Source organism: Poromitra crassiceps (genome assembly GCF_964638095.1).
Source record: "Poromitra crassiceps genome assembly, chromosome: 14".
Taxonomy (NCBI): Eukaryota; Metazoa; Chordata; class Actinopteri; order Beryciformes; family Melamphaidae; genus Poromitra; species Poromitra crassiceps.
In genome coordinates this window covers 17,653,478-17,674,856 of record NC_139633.1, presented here as the reverse complement: position 1 = coordinate 17,674,856, position 21,379 = coordinate 17,653,478, and the positions used below count along the sequence as shown (strand labels likewise).

The 21,379-nt window shown below is 45.7% G+C and overlaps 1 protein-coding gene across 5 annotated transcripts in view; it reads right to left on the bottom strand.

Annotated features, from left to right (window-relative positions):
* The window catches only part of sox6 (SRY-box transcription factor 6), a gene marked incomplete at its 5' end in the record, with an annotated part of 121,393 nt that overhangs the window by 11,517 nt on the left and 88,497 nt on the right, over window positions 1–21,379 (bottom strand). For 2 of the 5 annotated variants that reach the window (XM_083651250.1, XM_083651249.1), the window contains 4 exons: window positions 1,305–1,410; window positions 15,933–16,120; window positions 16,304–16,478; window positions 19,574–19,723. In XM_083651250.1, the coding sequence (XP_083507376.1) occupies window positions 1,305–1,410; window positions 15,933–16,120; window positions 16,304–16,478; window positions 19,574–19,723 (619 nt within the window). Of the gene's footprint in view, window positions 1–1,304; window positions 1,411–15,932; window positions 16,121–16,192; window positions 16,479–19,573; window positions 19,735–21,379 lie in introns of all 5 variants that reach the window. The other 3 variants (XM_083651252.1, XM_083651248.1, XM_083651251.1) reach the window with 3 other exon arrangements.

Genomic DNA, 21,379 nt, shown 5'->3' with positions numbered 1-21,379 from the left:
ACCCGAATTGACACTCCTGTGCCCCGGCACCTCAAACAAGCACAACAGCCAGAGGAGCCAAAGCTTGGAGAAAAGCCAGCTTTGTCCTGAGGCACCCTTGTCCTCCGCTCACCTACCTGCGAAACGCTTGGAGCCACAGCCCATTTCAAACGGCATTCAACCCCCATTACACACACACGCACATGCACACCCACACACACACACGCGCGCGCGCGCGCACACACCCACACACGCGCACACGCCCGCACACGCACACACCCATGCGCACACACACACACACACACACACACACACACACACACACACACACACACACACACTCTCACACACACACACGCATACGCACACACACACACACCCCCACACACGCACACACACGCACACGCACACACCCCCACACACACACACCCCCCCCCACACACACACACACACACACACGCACACGCACACGCACACACCCCCACACACACACACACACACCCCCCCCCCCACACACACACACACACACACACACACACACACATATCTCCTGCACTACCACCATCTACAGCTGAGACACATAGAGCAGCAGACGACCAGCAATCTTGCATTATTTCACTGCATTATTTACAGTACAAAAAAAGAGAAAAAACATGGCATGAAAGTGAAATAAGAGTGAATGTTTGTGGGTTTAATCATCATCTGTATCAGGGTAGGAAATTTACTATTTTAAACAAGATCTATTTTGCCTCTGTGAAATATATTTCGGGGGCGTTTTGGATCATTTCCAGGGCAATTTTATCAAATGTTGCGAAATACTTTAGTTGCACCTACAGTATGTAGCATGACGGACCAATCAATGACTCTTATCCAAGGATATTTTATTTCTAAAAGTTCATGAACAATCACAGTTAAAGATCCCCATTTCCTCTCTCAACAACACTGTTGATTGTCTAGCTTATTGATTATACTTGGCAAAAACATGAGTGAACTAACTGGCCAGGTAGCTTGTGCTGCCTGTCACTGAGGTAAATAACGCTAGTAGGAGGAGGGGCGGGGGTTGTACGGATGCCTAGTTGGCCATTTTCGAATCACGCTTTGCAAATGCAGAATAATGTTAAAATAGAGAAAGTATTAAACTCTTTATTTTATGGGGGCATTTAAAAGCCTCCGTCACCCCAGTTCCAAGGGCAATTATAGATTTTTTTAGGGGCATTTTGCCCCGAGCCCCCGGTAATTTCCTACCCTGATCTGTATGGACATAATGTAGAAATAATCAGAGATAGAATTATGTGCAGCATATGTTTCAAAAGGTAGAACCTTACCGTCCAGATCCTCTGGCCTGGTGAGGTCGATAACTCTGTGGCCAATCTTCCCTTCCTCGGTTAACTTGCCGAGGTGGTGCCCCAGACTCTCAAAGTGTGCCCTCTCCTGCAGGGGGGGGGGGGGGGGGTGGGGCAGGACAGAAAAAACAGTCAGGCACACCAACAAGCAAGATACACACCTTTCTACACTAATAGAATTGTAAACACAAACGCCATCGGGAATCATCTGAAATGTTGAAGCGAGAAAGTGTCTTTGATAAATGGAGCTTCTTTTGAAGAGGCTGCTCTTTTGTCGTGAGCTGGATGTAGCTTTTCTCATCTCTCTATTCAGCAGCCGGTTATAATGGCTGACAGGAGGTAGAGAGACAGTGAGGGCCAGGGGGTGCTGTAAATAGACTTACAGAGGGATACTTTGTGATCCCAGGCACACAATGGAGGCCGTGGCCCCTCTTTGCAGTGCTCAGATTTTCCCTCTGTAATCTTCTCCTTACATCCTCCTCCCCTTCCAGCGTTACGCCGGCGCCCACAGCTCGGCGGCCATCATTTATTCAGGGTCCGTGTGCGTTTGGAGTGCGCGCCGCGTTTTCCCGCGTGTCGTGTCGCTTTGTGCTCAGATTAAACTTGGCATCATGTTTGTACTTGACGCACAATGAAACCCTGTCATTCACCGCGCGCCGTGCCGCGACAATATTAAATGTCATGTCCGTGTGCATTTACAGAATAAAATAACAGCGTTCGGGGGGCCTCTGAATAGTCGCTGCGCATTACACTTAATGTATTATGCAAGGGGAGAGTGCCGAATGCTGCTGCTGGCTCCATTGTGCGATGACCCAGTTCCTCGGTGAATACACAGCGCTGTCTTCTCCTCTAAAGACTCAAGTAGGAGATGGACACTTTGACTCGGCATGATACGAATCATCTCTCTTCCCGCAAGGTTTTTCGCACGGACGGCACTAAAAGCAGGCGTGTTGCCGCCGTTCGGAGGAGAGCATTTTGTTTTAGTCCCAGGGTGAGCCTTCGATCTCTGCCAAAAGGTGCCCTGTCTGTCTGTCTGTCTGTCTGTCTGTCTGTCTGTCTGCGCTGACCCCTCCTATCCCTCCTTGTTTTCTGAGCACGCATATCACACACAGTCTGAACACATACTCAGGTGGAGTCTCAACACTAGACTAACAGCTCCCCTATCACAGAGGTTCTCAAATGTTTTTCAGCCAAGGAGGACCCCTTACAAGATAGAAAATATACGGCGGGGACCCCCTCATTCTGATTTGTGATTTTGGGCTAAGCTTAATTGTTTCCACGGTAACGTGCTTGACTTTTAAATTGATAGGTTTGTTAGATTAGAATGTAATCCATGAACCATTTTAGATTTAAAGCATACTATATTTTCTTGAACTATGAAGAGTTTATTTCTATTTTCCTGAAAACCTTTCGCGGACCCGCTGGCAAAGTGCCACGGACCCCCATTTGAGAACCACTGCCCTATCACATGCAGTCTGAACAGATACTCGGGTGGAGTCTCAACACTAGACTAACAGCTCCCCCATCACACACAGTCTGAACAGATACTCAGGTGGAGTCTCAACACTAGACTAACAGCTCCCCTGCCACACACACACATTAATCTTTCAGCCCCTGCGTTCTCTGTGCTTCCTTCACCGTTTTGTTTGTTTTCCACTTTCCCCCCACATGGGAGTTTATGTACAGTATCTTTATCCCCCCCAAATAGAGGAAGGTGCTAAATCATGAAATAAAGTCTAAATAAATTATCTATACTTTTGAATCAGATTCATATTGCTGTTTTTCTAATACATTGATACATAAAACAATGTTGGTAACAATAGCTAATACTAATTGAAATTTAAATAATATTGGGGGGGGGGGGTAAAAAAATATGAAAAACTATGATAATTAAGACATCTCTGTCTAAAATGTTTTTTCATTTCATTCTCACACAACCCTTTCCTGGACGGTCGAAAAGGATGACAAGATGAAGGATAAAGATAGTTCAAGTCCATTTGCAGTACAGTATTTTGATTTTCTGTGTACTTTTATTTATTCAAGAACGATTTCTCCAAAGAAAAGACTATATGAGATAGACAGAAAGAGAGCACTGCAATTTACCAGCATACTTGAAAGGAGCGGTCGTTATTCATGGCCAGCTGAGTGATTCTGATATACAATTAAGCACACTACCTGCTTCTGGCCTGTGATTAGAGCCTGTCTGTGTGACGGCCCTTTGCTTACTTAAGTGTTTTCTAATTATGACATATGTGCCGGTCCCTGCTGGGAGAGATGACGCTTTGTAAAGCGAAGATGGAGTGCGGTGCCTTTTCTCAGTGCCACGTTCTGTGTGTGTGAAGCGACACACACGTCCGGACACACACACACACAGACACACACACACACACACACACAGCAGCGCTGTATTCATCACCCAGCCACATTATTGCACTTAATGAAAGAAGCTAGCAGCCCGATGACAAAGTGACTGATGTGCGATTAGCTGGGTGGGCAATGGTGCTGCTTGGGATGCTACTTGGACAGTCCACCAGGAAGACACGGCGGCGTTCAGGGGAGGGGGTGGGGGGGTGCGGTCTGTAATAAATTAGCCATCTCTTCGCTCTCCTGTGCTCCGCTGGTCCCTCCTGATCAATCAAGTCCTTTTATAAACTCATGATCATTAAGCATCATGTTGGGCTGAGAAGGAGAGAGAACAGGGGCCCATCCATCAATGTGTTTCGTTAATAACTACAGTAGTAAGCTTGCTGCTGAAGTTCTCTCTCCACCTCACAAAGTCACATGATTAGTGAGCAGCGGCGCGTTAGGCAGCTGGGGAACAACATTGAACAACGAGGCTCTTGAACGAGGCTCTTGTTGGAGCATTCTTCATTCGACAGACTCATGTGGTAACATGATTTCTGTCTGTGTTCATACAAATTGTCTAATGTGTGTGATCGTACACATTTGCTTACAGGGGTTATTTCGAATAGGCTGGCATGAATATGAGCCAGCTTTTTACATACTTGGATATCATAAAGGTGTAGTTGACAATAAATCTCCCTTTCCTTGTGTTAGCTATGCTAATTAACATTAGACTATCTGTGCAATATGGTACCACAAACTTTCATAAAATTTTATATACTGACTTTAATATACTTATTGGTTATAAGTTTTATAATTTATATCTGTGAATTAGAATTATAGTTGAAATTAGGGCTGTAAATTATATGCACAACATGGTTTTTTTTTTTGTTTAAAGGCTTGAAAATATTCAGTGAACTAATGCGTCTTTACTGCCCACGCATCAAGTGCTGTGATAAATTAATGGCACTTTTATTATTTTATAGTGTCATTAAATTTTTACTGATCACTCTGACACAGAAGAGTTAGCAAAGGACATGCAGTATCTACGCTGGCAATCCTGCCAGGAGAGAGGGGGGGGGGGGGAGAGCGAGATCACCAATATGGCTTATGTAAAAGGTATTCATAAAGTAGAGCAGTGGTTCTCAAATGGGGGTCCGGGGACTCCCAGGGGTCCTTGTGGGGGTTCCAGGGGGTCCCCAGCGAAAAGGGGGGTAATTTATTTTCACTATAATTCCATTCCATTCATAAGTAACACAGTGACTATTTTGGTCATGGGTTTTATACCCTTTCTGTAATAAAACATCTAAAAGCATCAATCTTATTTTCATATGGGGGACCATGGGACAAAATCCGGGTTCGTGGTCTAATCTATGTAAGTTTAGTGTGAAAGTTTCATGTGAAAAAATGTGAGAACCACTGAAGTAGAGTACAGCAGAAGGCCTGGCTGCAATAAGACAAATACAGAAAATAAAGGCTGAGGATTTAATGGCTAAGAAAGAAAGGATATTAGAGTGCAATGAAAAATAAGGCAATCTCTTGATTTATTAGAAAGGAATAAAAGAAAGAATAAAGCAAATTGAAGGGGCGAGAGAAAGAGAGAGGACACAAAAGATGTAACAGTACACATTGTTCCCCTCCCATTCTGACCACGACCGCTGGCAGCGCAACTGGCTCCCTCCCTCAAATGACTTCAGCATGCGTCTCCGCCATCCCACAACTAAAATTACAGCAGCGCACTCCAAGCTGTAGTGGAAAAATGCCACCCACAATAATCTCATCTGCCCTGCCTGCCTGCGCAGTCTTTGTCTGTAAAGTTTGGGTAACAGACGCATTCTGTTCAGCTGCACATGGCTGCCCAGTGAAGTCATGAGTCTTGAGCGAGACGGAGAGAGAGAGAGAGAGGATGGATGGCAGAGTCTGTGGAACTTCTTGTGCGAGGAACCCAAGAGAGCCCTTGTCAGTGCTGTAAAGCGAGCTTTAATCTGCCCGGCCACAGAACATGTGCCGGAGGCCTGCTGCTCTGCCCACAGGGTGTATTCTGGGCAAGAGGCGGGTGGCGGGCGGCCCTGTGCATTGTGCCTGCTTCTGCCCTGTATTTACGCGTTTACATTGCCAATCCTGACACTCCTTCACTCTCCTTTATAAATAGCCCCTCAGCTATAGGCAAAGCCATATGGCCTCGGATTGTTCAAATGCAGATGGAAGAGTCAAATACACAGCGCGATGAGGTCGCCTGGATCATCATGGACTAAGTAAACGGGCAGGACTGATTAGGCAGGCAAGGTTGTTGAATCAGGTTGAGGCGTGACATAGTCATGAAGACTACCTCGACTTAGATGATATTGCAACAGTAAGTGCATAAACCTTTCTGATACCATGATAAGAAATGAATGCACCAGCGAAAATGCTGTATGGCTTTTGGTAGTTACAAAAAACACTGATGTAGGGCTGCAACTAACGATTATTTTCATAATCGATTAATCTGTCGATTATTTTTCTCGATTATTCGATTAGTTGTTTGGTCTATAAAATGTCAGAAAATGGTGGCAAATGACGATCAGTGTTTCCCGAAGCCCAAGATGACGCCCTCAAATGTCTTGTTTTGTCCACAACTCAGAGATAATATCAGTTGACTGTCATACAGGAGTAAAGAAACCAGAAAATATTCACATTTAAGAAGCTGGAATCAGAGAATTTAGACCTTTTCTCTTGAAATTGTATCCAAATAGTTGACGATTAATTTTCTGTCAATCGATTAATCGTTGCAGCTCTACACTGATGTTACTTTAGCAAAAGAGCTTGGGCAAGGTGAAGAGATGCTTGACTTGAACCAGGTAATAATCAAACCAGACAGGTGCAAAATCCACGAGTTAGCTCATAGTTTTTCTCAGAGCCAGGCCCCGTGCTGCTAATAGCTTGATGAAAACAACAGTCAACTAGTCTTGCTGCATGTTCAATGTCCAGGGCTATCTCTAGACTTTGGGCCAGGCTCCATAACATGTTCATATTCACTTCATGTACCATTAAGTCAAAATGTTTATCCTTCAATAATTATTAGTGAACCAATGATCAATTTGCTCGGAGCTGTGCAGCTTCGAGCACAATGTAAACCTTTTTTTTTTTTTTTTATGTTGTACACATTCCCTGCAAATTCTCTAAGCATTTATGAAGCTGGGATGTTCGCAACATAAAACATTTTCTTCAAGATCAGAATGGTTATTTAGAGAGGAAACGGTTTGAATTCTTCCAGTCAAACTGGCAGGCATGACATATTTGGAGCCGGTAGCAGCTGCAGGACCCTAAACAGCCACTTACAGTATGTTGCTGTGGCTGTAGCACACACCTGGTATGTGGCGAGTTGAAGGCCGTGCGTCTCTGACCACAATACAAGGCTTTGTGTATCGAGTGTCAGTCATCACTGTGCTCTGCAGCCCCCCCGAGTCAAGACTTTGAGGCCCTCGACAATCTGCGCCCGGCCCGGCCCTGAGGCAGACAAAAGCCTGCACTTTGACATAGCTACCTCTGTGTTCAGCTCCCTTCGTCTGGTTTGTGTTTTCATTGTAACCAGTTGCAATGTTATTTATAAGTCTGCAGCTTTTCCAGTAGTTGGTAGTTTTGAACCATTTAAATGTTAAGTACATCCAGCCGTGCGGTAAGCCCGCAGTTCCTTTCATGCAGACTCGTGCTCTCCCTTTTTTACTATGGAGCTCCCCCTTTGCTAAAGCTAATGCAGGCGGCAGCAGCAGAATCAACAGTAGCAGCCACAACAGGCTGGCATGTGTTCTATAGCAGGCAGCTACACACACACACACACACACACATACACAGCAGAGATGGCCAGCTATTCCAGTCCCATCGGTGCTGCCAGGGCATCACCTCATTTAAGCAGAGAAAAGAGCAGCCTCTCATTTAATTATGGGGGCTTAAATATGTAACAGATAGCGGAGCTAACCCTACCTTGGGCATTATACCAATTTATTTCATATTGTTTGTTTTTAATATAACAGAATATAATATCATTATTCAGGATGAGCTTGTTTATTATCATTATTATCTTTGAGGCAAATCAAGTCAAACTCCCAAATGTGACCATTGAACATCCACTAAAAAAAGAACGTTATCTTCTGTGTGTGTGTGTGTGTGTGTGTGTGTGTGTGTGTGTGTGTGTGTGTGTGTGTGTGTGTGTGTGTGTGTGTCTATTTTGGGACAACACATTTGTGTTATTTTTAACGCGTCATTTGGAATAATTAACATACATTGTGTTTCCTGAAAATTATTACAAATGTGTGTAGACTTCCAATTAGACTACAAATGACACAAGCTTTTTGTACAGGCAGTTGACGTGTTGCCATCTCCATGCTACGAAGGTCTTTCTGACAGAGTGCACAGATTTTTTTTAAATGTTCTTCTTCTTCTACACTGTGCTCAGATAATTTGTGTTGAGATCATACATTTTATGGGTTTCCAACTTTCAATGATCCTGAACTGTTCACTAGGTCCTCCAGGGATTTTGAAGTTGGGCTCAGATCTCCTGCCTTATCAAACACCCCAGGTTGCAAACTGCAGTATGTTAGAGCATTCCCCAAACCCCTTTCACATATGGACAAAACCTGACTTGTTTGACACTAGATTCATTATGTGCCCACTGCAACAATACCACAGAGTCCTTTTGTGGCCTATTCTCTCCCTTGTCTTTTGTCGGGCTTGCCTTGCCACAGCATTTACAGGTCTTGGCCACCAGGGCCGGTAACCTTTCTCTGAACGACTGCAGCAGGGCCAGAAATTCACCCAGTGAAATGACATCTGTAGAAAATAATGGAGCTACCTCAGCCAAATGACCCAACCAAGATGCAGTCTTGATGTCTTTCTGGAGGAGAGACGAGACAGCGCAAAAGACCCGGGACAGGAGCCCACACACACACACAGACACTAAAGGCACAAACACACAAATGGACACGCACGCGCACACACACACACACACACACACACACACACACACACACACACACACACACACACACACACACACACACACACACACACACACACACACACACACACAGGCACATATTATCCAGAGTCATACACTATTTTTATTCTTTTGGCAGATGCGAACAATTGGACAAAGCATTAATGTAAGCAATCTTCACAATAGCACTTGCTGGCTACAGCCAGTGTCTGGGAGCGGAGCATAATCTAATTTGGATGGGCAAACCCTTGTATGCCAAGGATTTACATTGCAGCCAAAACGCCTTGGTTTGCAATTTCCAAGACAGCAGTCGAAAAGGAGCAGAAAATTGCTTCCAGGGCTGCAGACCAGACAAGATTATATTCAAAGTCTTTGTGAGGGCTTTGCCTGAATAGAGCCCTGGCATCACACACATACACACACACACACACACACACACACACACACACACACACAGATGCGAGTCTCCACGCACATGTGTGCATGCACACACACACACACACACACACACACACACACACACACACACACACACACACACACACACAGGAGTGAGCAGTATAACCACTATAACCAATAGGTTAGCAGTCCGGATTTTCTGGAGCACCAGTATAAGCTCCGTTTGAATATTTAGAGGCTGAGCTTTGGGACAGGGGAAATGGACAATTGCAGTCATCAATATTGAAGAGAGGAGGGGTCGCAGGGCAGAAGAGGGCAGTTCAATAGGTTAATACACTGGCCTTTCACCTTTTGATTCCAGTTTGGGACATGTCAGCAGAGGAATATATTTGATCTCTATGCGCGCACCCCAGGGCATCACGTGTTCAGTTCCTATCTGTCTATGCCGAGCCTCCAGGGCATCACGTGTTCAGTTACTGTCTCTTTATGCCGAGCCTCCAGGGCATCACGTGTTCAGTTACTATCAAGCTGAACCTCCAGGGCATCACGTGTTCAGTTCCTATCTGTCTACGCGGAGCCTCCAGGGCATCACGTGTTCAGTTCCTATCTGTCTATGCCGAGCCTCCAGGGCATCACGTGTTCAGTTCCTATCTGTCTATGCCGAGCCTCCAGGGCATCACGTGTTCAGTTCCTATCTGTCTACGCCGAGCCTCCAGGGCATCACGTGTTCAGTTACTATCTGTCTACGCCGAGCCTCCAGGGCATCACGTGTTCAGTTACTATCAAAACCTCCAGGGCATTACGTGTTCAGTTACTATCAAGCTGAACCTTCAGGGCATCACGTGTTCAGTTACTATCAAGCTGAACCTCCAGGGCATCACGTGTTCAGTTACTATCAAGCTGAACCTCCAGGGCATCACGTGGTCAGTTACTATCAAGCTGAACCTCCAGGTCATCACGTGTTCAGTTACTATCAAGCTGAACCTCCAGGGCATCACGTGTTCAGTTACTATCAAGCTGAACCTCCAGGGCATCACGTGGTCAGTTACTATCAAGCTGAACCTCCAGGTCATCACGTGTTCAGTTACTATCAAGCTGAACCTCCAGGGCATCACGTGTTCAGTTACTATCAAGCTGAACCTTCAGGTCATCACGTGTTCAGTTACTGTCTCTTTATGCCGAGCCTCCAGGGCATCACGTGGTCAGTTACTATCAAGCTGAACCTCCAGGGCATCACGTGTTCAGTTACTATCAATCAAGATGAGAGAAGATAATTCATCAGTCTTAAAATCTGTCACATCTGACTTTACAGTGTTTGACAAGGAGGAGTGACCAATGTCCCAGGGCAGTAAGACCAGTTGATTGGTCAGTCATTCATTGGCCGCATTGGCAATAAGACTATTATCTCTTCTTTTCTGCTCTGTCATTGGTTGACTTTCATTTCTGGTAGGCTTTTTCTGACAAATCAGATTGGACATGACATCAGAGTTAGTCAGGGATTCACTAATACCCCTTTTCAACCAAGGCAGCTCCAGGGCCAGTTCAGAGCTAGTGCCTAATCTCAAACCAACTCTTTGCATTTTGACATCTAAAGAACTGGCTCTCAGCCAGGAGAAGAACTGCTTCTTGAGTGGCACCAACTCTTTGCTGGACTAGACCAAAGAACCGCTTACGTCAGGGGCTTATCGCTTCTGCAGACAAATCAAGCACGACACAAGCTAGCGGCTGGATGAATGGAGATATCATTACACAGAGCGAAGCATCGTCCTATCTAAAATAAGTGCATCCAAAGTCTGACTGAAACTAAAACAAAGTACATGTAGGTTGTTGTAGGTGTCTATATAAGTGTGGCTTATGTGGCAGCAGAGATGGGGACTTGGACTTGGGACTTGGACTTGAGTCACACTCACACACACACACACACACACACACACACACACACACACAGTGACTTGAGACTTGTCCTCAAAGACTTGAGACTTGACTTGGACTTGAGATTTGGGACTTGTGAACAATCTTTATTTTTGTGTGTATTAACATTAAGGAAAGGTCTACTAATAATAATGTCTAATCAATGCTGATGCTGTATGCTAATAGATAAATAGTGAGGATAATACAGTAGCCTACATGCTTTGAATCCCTTAGTTTTAGCTATGCAGTGTTCTAAGCAGACCGGATGGCATCCAGCAGATGATAGAACGCTCATCCATAAGAGACTTGAGACTTGACTTGGACTTGTGACCAAATACTTGAGACTTGACTTGGACTATATAGCTCAGACTTGAGACTTGACTTGGACTATATTGCTCAGACTTGAGACTTGACTTGGACTATATAGCTCAGACTTGAGACTTGGACTTGCAAAAAAAATGGCTTGTGAGCATATGTGTGTGTGGCCGGGGTCTGTGGCGATGTCTGCAACCCAGCCGACCCGTCTTCTCAGCCCATGGAAAAGCAAAAAGGTTCCAGCACCGGGTTCCAGTTGGTGCAACAAGAGCCAATTTATATCTTGGAATGATTCACTTTTTTGCTGATTGTTTCACTGCTTTTAGTTTTACTACTGGCTTGTGAACATTTCATAGTAATACATTACATTTCTGGGAAAATATTCAATTTGCCCCGTGCAGCCCTGTTATGGCTGTGCGTTCAACTGCTGTTTGAGTAGGGGCACTGCACAGATGCTTGATATTTTTATTCAACTATGACCCTGGAAAATAGTGTCTCCAGTTATAGCTGCAGTACATAATGGCACAGAAACAATTCCAAGAGTTACAAATGGATTGGTCTGTATTTGAATGGAGGCATCCTGGCTACAGTAGCTCCAGATAAAAGCTTCCACTGGATGAGTGGAGGAGATGGTAAATAATGGAACAAAGTAATTGCCCTCTGCAGACAATAATGCCTTTAGATAAATATTTCAAACAGGTAAATTGTAGGAGGGTTGTAAAAGGTTTTATTGTACTGATGGGCTATAGTAAAAACAGACAAATAAAAAGACAAGCAAGAGGATGCGCTCCTGTAAAGCATGAATATTTTACATGTGCTCAAGTAAAGGGCCTGTATACTGTAGAGCAGAGAGTCTGATCTATCTCCGAGGTCAATGGCTGGGGAGAGAGAGAGAGAGAGAGAGAGGAGTCAATAGCTAGAGAGAGAGAGAGAGAGAGGAGTCAGTAATAAAGGTTAGGGAGGGATGCATTGTCCTGTACGAACACACTTTGTATTAAAAGATGAATTGATCCATCTGTAACCAGCACTTAGACCCCCCCTCGTCTGGCCGGTCATTACACTGGGATAAATCAATATTTAATATCCCCCTCTAACAGCCACGCCAGATGATCTTAACCTCTCCTTAATCCCATTTATGTTACCTTTCCAGCGTCTTCCTCGTGTAAAGCTCTCACTATGATAAACTTCCAAACAAGAGACTGGGGAGGGGAGCTATTAAAGACCACACCGTATTTATGTCAGGTGAGGCGCTCGCTTTTGAAATATTAATATTCTGAAACTGACCAAAGTGAAAGCTTTTATCTGGGGCGTTCAAAACCTCTCCCGACTGTTGGCTTGTATCAGCAGAAGTCTCTCTCTCTCTCTCTCTCTCTCTCTCTCTCTCGCTCTCTCTCTCTCTCTCGCTCAGTGCTGAATTACAGCCTAGTGTTCTTTATTGCGCGGCAGCAGGATGAAGATGATGGGATAATTCTTTTAGCTGACTTGGTAAAGCGTGCCTCTAATTTCACAGCAGCCTAATAGGGGCAGTGTCAGTGAAAGTAAGAGGTGATAGTATCTCACCGTGATTTGCAGGAGCCACAGAGTCAAGCGTGCCGCCAGGCTCAGTTAAGGTGTCATTTAACGGCGTGTATAAATGACATTGTAATGAAAACAGAAACTTATTACTCTCTGCTTAAAGCTATGGCAGCTTTCACTTATAATTAACATTCTTGGGCATTTTCAGCCAAGAGAGTTACCGATAATGTGTTTGATATCCTGCAGACAATTACCTGAGAGAGAAGCCACACGGATGCACACACTTAGATGATTCCCAAAGAAGGGAGTGTCTGCTGCGTGCAGTTACCACAAACCAGGCAGTAACCCAAACATACCAGTCGTATTTTCAACGTTGTAGTACCCCTAATTATTATTTGTTTCTACCTGTTTGTCAGTGCTGCAATCCTCCAGTGCCAGCCTCCTCAGCCTTCACTCAATCTTACTGTACATTTAAGTATAGGACGAATCAGCATGACGTCACTTGCCACCCAGAAATGCGGAACCCCGCGGCGGTTATTAGTATGAGTTGTGCCAAACAAACGTTAATATCTCAAAAACTATATGACAACTATCACATCGCTTAGTAGCTCAAGGGTTTGATGTATAATATATGCATGTCGTGTTAAGATTGTGTGAACTGTCGCAGTTTTTAAAATGTAAACAGAGTCAGCCGGCTAGAGTCAGACACTCAAGCCTCTCAAAGCTCAGGCTCCATAGGGTTCCATTGCCGTTGCCACCCAGTGACGCGGTTTTGTTTACCAAAATGCTGCTCGGCTGATCCCTCGTATATTAATTCCCTCCTTATGTTACTTTGATACTAAACATATTTATGTAGCACTTTTACTAACTCTTTTTATACTATACACTTAACTCACACACACTCACTCTGTGTGTGTGTGTGTGTGTGTGTGTGTGTGTGTGTGTGTGTGTGTGTGTGTGTGTGTGTCTCTCTCTCTCTCTCTTCCTCTCTCCTCGGGCGGCAAACGGAGTTAAAAGGTAGATTACAGGTGAGGAGTGATTGAATATGTCAAGCACAGGATCCCGTTAAGAAAACCCATTCACCTCACCTGAGATGAGAGCTTAAACACAGGCTGAGCAGACAGGTCCACAATTCAGGGGGGAACAAAACTCAATCCAGCTAAAAGAGTGAGCGGGGAGTAAAAAGGCGTTAGGCTCTACCTGCTAAGAACAATGTGGCTGTAGGTGGTGTGTTGCCTGTTGAAAATGCTTCTTTACGGGCATTGTCCACGTATTGCTTTCATGTCATGGCAGATTCTGCTGCTTGGCTGACCACAGGCTCACCTTGGAGGTGGGGAGGCAGCGAGCTGCTCCGGCTCCTCTCACAGAGACAGTGACTGAGTGGGAAGTGAGGGGGGTTTTGACTTACGGGCCTCACACACACACAGACCCGTGCTCACAGTCTCACATGCCTCAGCCCACTTAGCGGGACAAGAACAAAGAGATTCAATAACAGGAAAAAGCTAACAAGTTAAAGATGCGGTGTGTCTCTGCTCGCTTCACATCCAAGGAGAAAGTGTGTCCTAGTAAACGTATCATAGATGCTTGAAATAAATACATCGGGAATATCCACCTTATTTTTGAATGCCCCGCTGTAAAATAGTTATGGGTGCAAGGTCCGGTTTAGAACGTGACTGATTGTTGCAGCTCATTTCCTCGTTAAAACTCTGACGCCGGGGGGGGGAGTTGCTTGTCACAATAAATACACTCGTTTGATGACTTATTTAAGGGAATGTAATAATTTTATCCATCACATCCGCTATTTCTGTTGCTCTTTGAACAACTCTGGATATTTATTGACGAGAGTTTTGCCAAGCTGGATGCGCTGCGGTGGTTTAGGGTTAAAATCACTAAACCGGAAGTCAAACTGTGGGAGATTGTTGCTCACTTCACAGAGATCTACGGGCTACAGTATGTTGTGTCTGTGTCAGCAATGTAACGGGGGGGGGGGGATTACACTGGAAGAAGCACCCATATTTCACGTAAGGCATCATGGCATCGAGAAATAAGGTGGATAGAATGGATCGTTATTGTTAAAATGTTCTTCGTCTGTTATTAGTCCTTGGTTAGTAAGTTTCGCTGTTTCTCTTCAACCTCTCTGTGTGCCCACACAGATTCATTTGCCACGCTTCAGTGAGAGCGTAGATGATTGCCACCTGCATAGACAGTGATCTCCTCCAAACGCCAAATTAGAGGGGAAATCAAAATAGATCTTCATTGACTTTTTTTACATATACATTGACCTAGTTGAGGCTGTTGGTTGAAAGTGTCAGGTGCTGAAATATTAATGAGCATCGCTCCCAGTTCCTGTCTGCTCCTCACAGCCAACTGGCAACATGGCATCAGACTGACGGGAGGAGGACAGCTTTTTTTTCTCCTCTGCTTGATTGACTCATCGATTGAAGATATTTTTAAAGGGAGTCCCTGGGAGTGTGTGTGCTGCTCCTGGTACAAAGCGGACCCTGTCCCGTATCGAGGGACGGAGAGGGGCTGCTGCAAGTCTCATTTAATTGGGCAGAGACTTCAGAGTCTTCTCCACACCGGGCACTGCCATGGCCTGTGACGGCCCTCACGCCACCACCACCACCAACATCAACATCAACAACACACCCAGCCCTCGACACGCACACACACACACACACACACGCACGCACGCACAGACACGCACACACGCATGTACACACACACACACACATGCACGCACACGCGCACACACACGCGCGCACGCGCACGCACGCACACGCACATGTTTGTGTAAACACATGTACAGTATACACACTAAATATGCGAATGCCAATCAATACGACCACCCTGGACAGGGATTAAAGAAAAATATTGCTCTTAAGAATTACTGCGATATGAAAATGCCTGTTCCAGTTTCTTTACTAGTTTGTTTTTTTCCACTTTTATGGACAACTATGACTACCAACCAACGCTCTGTGTGGCTGAAGGGGTGTTTTCTTGCTCTAGTTGCTAATGATTCCGTGCAGCAGTGTAAACGTCCCCGTGTGAAAACAGGAAAGCGCTCGGGATGAGGAGGACGACCCGCATAATGGCGACTTGGCAAGGATCAAAGAGAGAAATGACTATGGCGATCTGATTGCAGCGCTGCTAACCTTGTCAACTCTGCAGTTGCTGAGGCCCATGGCGCTGAGGGCGGAGAGCTTCGCCTCCATGCCCTGCTGGTGATGCTGCAGCTGTTCTCTCTGGATCTGCTCCCTCATTTTCCTGGCCTCTTGAATGGCCTTCAACACCGCATCCTGGTCCCCGAACAGCGCGGTGGAGTTGAGGCTGGACAGGATGTCTGCGCGCACACAAACACACGTGCGTAAGTGGAGGTTGAGATGCAGACGGTAAATGGCCTGTTAGAACACACACTCCAGAAATGAGCTTGACCCCGCTGCAGGTTTGACAGTGTACGTTTGTGTGGCCCAGTGCTGGTGTGGGGATGGAGCCTGAGAAGCGGAGGCAGTCTGTGGTCTCTTACCCAGAGAGGAACCGCGACCGAGGCCGAGGGGGCTGGGGATGCCGCCCTTGCCGATAAGGCTGTTGGGGCTGATCTTGCTGCCGGGGAACAAGTGTTGCGTGGGGGATGTGGGGCACTTGAGCAGGTCTGTGGTCTTGGTTCGGGCGGACAGGTTGAGGGGCTGCGTTCCCTCCTCCTGTGGCAGCAGGGAGAGAGAATGAGAGAAGACAGATGTGAATAGGTTGGCCCCACCCCTTTTGGAGGAGCGCAGCATTCCCAGACGGCACAGTTCTCCTCTGTTCCCGGTTAATTACAGGATCCCTACCCTGACCCACGCTTCCTCCCCTCTCCTCTCTCCTCTCCTCTCTCATCTCCTCTCTCCTCTCCTGTCATCTCCTCCACTCCCCTCTCATCTCCTCCCCTCCGCTCTCTCCTCCACTCTCCTCTCCCCCTCTCCTCCCCTCTTCTCTCCTCTCCTCTCCCCCTCTCCTCTCTCCTCCCCTCTCCTCTCCTCTCATCCACTCCCCTCTCATCTCCTCCCATCTTCTCTCCTCTCCTCTCCCCCTCTCCTCTCCTCCCCTCTCCTCTCCCCTTCCCTCTCTCCTCCTCTCCTCTCCTCTCCTCCAGTCCTCTCTCGTCTTCCCCCTCTCATCTCCTCCTCTTTCGTCTCCCCTCTCCTCCCCTCTCTTCTCTTCTCTTCTCTCCTCTCTCCTCTCTCCCTCTCCCCTCCTCTCCTCTCCTCCCCTCTCCTCCCGTCATTCATCCTTAGGAGCTGTGCCATTACGGTTTTCCTCACAGTTGCCCAGTGCCTTTGTTCAGACTAATTAAAACAGATTCTGCCTCTCTGTACATCTTCATCTGTTCTCCCTCTCCTCTCCTCTCTCCTCCTCCCCTCTCCTCTCCTCCTCCCCTGTCCTCTCCCCCTCTCCTCCCCTCTCCTCTCCTCTCTCCTCCTCCCCTCTCCTCTACCCCCCTCTCTCCTCCTCTCTCCTCCTCCCCTCTCCTCTCTCCTCCTCTCCTCTCCTCTCCCCTCTCCTCTCCCCCTCTCTCCTCCCCTCTCCTCTCCCCCTCTCCTCTCCTCTCTCCTTCTCCCTGCTTTCTGTCTCTGCACTCTGCTTCGAAGAAGAAATAATGACTAGATAACAGCGGTGCCGATGATCAAAGACAGCTGTTCCATTCATCAGATGTCGACTTACATTATCTCCTTCATTAGTTTGTTTTCTAATTCCCTTCCTCGTTTGTGCAGACTTGGTTTTATCATTTGCTTTGATAACAATTCCTACCAAAAAAACACACTCTTAAGTGGTTTAGTTGTGAGGTGACAGGTCAGAGGAGGACACATGTATTCTGCCCTGTGGTGCTGGGCTGCTTCTTGCAGCCTTGTGGAAAGCAGTGAGGCGTTATTGAGGATGATGAGAGAAGAACAGTAGTATTCTCCAGGGTGCTGTCACCAGCAGTTCACCTACTGGGACCAAACATTGTTTATCTAAGGGTACTATCTAAAGGTACTATCTAAGGGTACTATCTAAGGGTACTATCTAAGGGTACTATCTAAGGGTACTATCTAAGGGTACTATCTAAAGGTACTATCTTAAGGGTACTATCTAAGGGTACTATCTAAAGGTACTATCTAAGGGTACTATCTAAAGGTACTATCTTAAGGGTAGTGGAAGGATTAGAAGCACACCAATGGAAGGCAGTGGCCTTGCTCCTTTGCTTAAAAACATGAAAGTGAACCTGAGCAGCTGTTTGTTTCCAGCTGTGCCAATCTTTGTATGGATGTATGTAAATATTGCTTATGAATAGGTCGCATAAACACACAAGAAACAAGAGTAACCAAGACCAAAAGGAATGGACTTCATATTTTAATATAAAAAATATATATAAAATGTGAAATTAAATATATAATCAATCTATGATCAGACATTCCATCACTTGAGAGACAAAAATGCCAAGATGATGAGCAAACTGTCCTGTAAACTAAGACACACTCAAAGTTTACAATGTGCACAGAGGATTTGCTTGAAAGAAGAGAAACGTGACTTTGCAGTTTGAATGGCCCGGTGTATACAGCAGTCTGTGCATACAGCAGTCTGTGTGTACAGCAGTCTTTTAAATGAGATTAGCCTCACGCTGTCGTTAACCAAGTCTTTTCCAAAGCCCAAGTGTCTCCTTGTCCAAACATATGGCTGAAGCATAGACTGCCCCAAGGCCTTGTTACTGCTGTGCCAATAACAGTTTGTCATGCAGCCAAGCTGAAAGCACACAAACACAACTCAAGGCAATCTCATTCCATCTAAGTGAGGATACAGATGGGGGACGATGCCACGCTATATTTGCTTTCCATTTAGGCTTAATTCCCATCAGTTTAACTTCTTAATTTTGTAATATTTAGCAATATGCTGTGTAACTAGAGCTACTTTGTAGCAATACTGCTATAAATGGCATCCAGCTCATCTGGTAAATAGCGAATGGCATTCATTTGATCAAAGGACGGTGTTGAGTCAGGATCAAAATCCCAGGGGGGGCAGGAGGCCTGCGGTGTGTGTGTGTGTGTGTGTGTGTGTGTGTGTGTGTGTGTGTGTGTGCGTGTGTGTGCATGTGTGTGCGTGTGCGAGAGAGAGAGAGACACACACACACACAGAATCCTGTCCTACCATTTAATAACATGATTGATGCTCCTTCTCCATTGTGATGTTATGAAGCTAAACTAGTCCAAATGGACGTATGTTTGTGATTATGGCCTTAGTGAGTGGGGATGATGTATATGCTCTCTCATCTGTGTGGAGGTCTAGTGGATCCATGCCATACAGCAGCACAAAATACCTCCTGTATTTGGTTTATTTACAAGGCGAAAAAGGTCATCAATCATTACTTTTTTTTGCTTCAGTTTCATCAGCATTTGCATAACACTGTTTATCTTTCTGTCGTAATGGTTTTTGTTCCAATGGTTTTGTCAAATAAAATGATTTTTTTTCTTTCCCCCCCTTTGTGATCAGAATCCATGTGTGTTCCACAAATTACTCGCTTGGAGCAGCCAGAGCCATAGCAACCATGTCCACAGCGTTCTGGTTGAGAGAGGGGGGGGCTCGTTAAAACCCACAGACTGATGGGCCTGGTACGGTAGAGGCTGGACTCAGCTATGGCCCGTTGTAACACTGCAGTAGTGAGCAGTAGTAACACTGGTTGCTAGTTTATTGAGGCAGCACCGACTAGGCTAGGTCAGGTACCACTCAAGGCCTGGGGTTGGCGGATGTGAGTGGTTGAAGGGATCGGGGGCGGGGCTTGTACCTTGATCTGAGTGATGGGGCTGGAGGATCTCTTGTCGCTCTTCAGAGAGGAGGGAGAGATGGGCCCACTGGCGTTGGGGGCCTGGGGGAGTGGGGGCATCTTGGCTCCAGGAGAGACCTGCATGCTGGCAAGCTGGGCGGCATACAGCTGCTGTAGGGAGGTGGAGAGAAACCCGCACGCCGGCGTTAACATCCAAATCCAGCAAACATTCAACATTTTATATTCTGTCTTTTCCTCTCCGTAGAACTCTCTCTCTCTTTGCCTCTCTGTCTGCCTCCATCTCCCTCTCTCTTTTACGCCTCTCCTCTCTTTCCATGAGGCTGGCAGAGAACCTCCATCAAAGGTCTTAACTGTATTTCAAAGGCTGAACCCAGAGAGAGAGACAGCAGTCTTAAAAACCGCACAGAGATGGCTTTCATTCAAAATACTTGGGAGCCCCTATTTTCCACTCATCACACAGAGAGAAAGTTTGCCGACTGGACGCAAGTGTGTTAGCAAAGATCTCTTGTTTCTCTCGATCTACACCGGGTTCCTATTGAAGTCTCCTGGCCTGTGATTTGTCTCCGCACAGCCACGTGAGACGGTCTCACTCACCCACAGGCCCACAATGTTAGAAACCCGACCTCAGTTGGAGTCTCATCACAGAAGATGTTAAACACAAGCATTATTAAGGCTTCCAAAGACCTGCACAAAGAGCACTGATGTCATCACTCTTATTTTCCTTGGCGTTATATCAGTAGCTTGTCCAAAATGTTGGTGACATTACCGCACAAACGTGTGGTTCGAGTGACTGGCGAAGCGCTCAATAACAGTCGTGCCTCTGACAGGCTTGAACTCCGAAAGCTCAATTTACATTTCTACCACCGGGCTGATTATGTGGCAGACACTGTAAAGGAGTGGTTATGGACATTGATATGAGGGTATGGAAGTATTTAAAAAAAAAGAAAATCTGGTGAGCCACAGATAACTAATTGTGTGTTGGATTGAATTTTTTGACAAAGTAATTCATATTATTTATATGGGATAAAATTACAGTTTTAACGTCTTGGACTTTGCTTTAAGTTGTGTGATCTCATCTGTAGCTTCAGAATATCAGTCAACCTGAAACAAATAGTCCTGACTGGAAACATTTGATGTTTGATTGAGATTTTTATTCTACTTTTCCCGCCATGACTACTGAGCCCTCTTGCATTGCATACCTCTTCCTGCCTCAGGTCAGTATTGATTGGCCACCAGTAGAGCTGCAACGATGAATCGATTAGTCAATTGACAGAAAATTAATCGACAACTATTTTGATAATCGATTCATCGTTTTGAGTACAATTTTAAGAGAAAACGTCTAAATTCTCTGATTCCAGCTTCTTAAATGTGAATATTTTCTGGTTTCTTTACTCCTGTATGACAGTAAACTGATATTATCTTTGAGTTGTGGACAAAACAAGACATTTGAGAGCGTCATCTTGGCCTTTGGGAAACACTGATCGTCATTTGCCACCATTTTCTGACATTTTATAGACCAAACAACTAATCGATTAATCGAGAAAATAATTGACCGATTAATAGATTATGAAAATAATCGTTAGTTGCAGCCCTAGCAACTAAATTGGCTTTTGTCTCCTGCTGCCAATGGCAAGGGTCTGTCAAATAGAACGTCTGTCTGAACCCCCCCCCCCCTCCCCCCTTAGAGAAAGAGTGTTACTCTATATACAGCTGTAGACGTCTCCTCATCAGACAGATAGCCCCCCATAACTCCCCCACTACTCTGCTGTCCTCGCACTAGGTCAACCTTTTGCTTTGTTGTGTTAT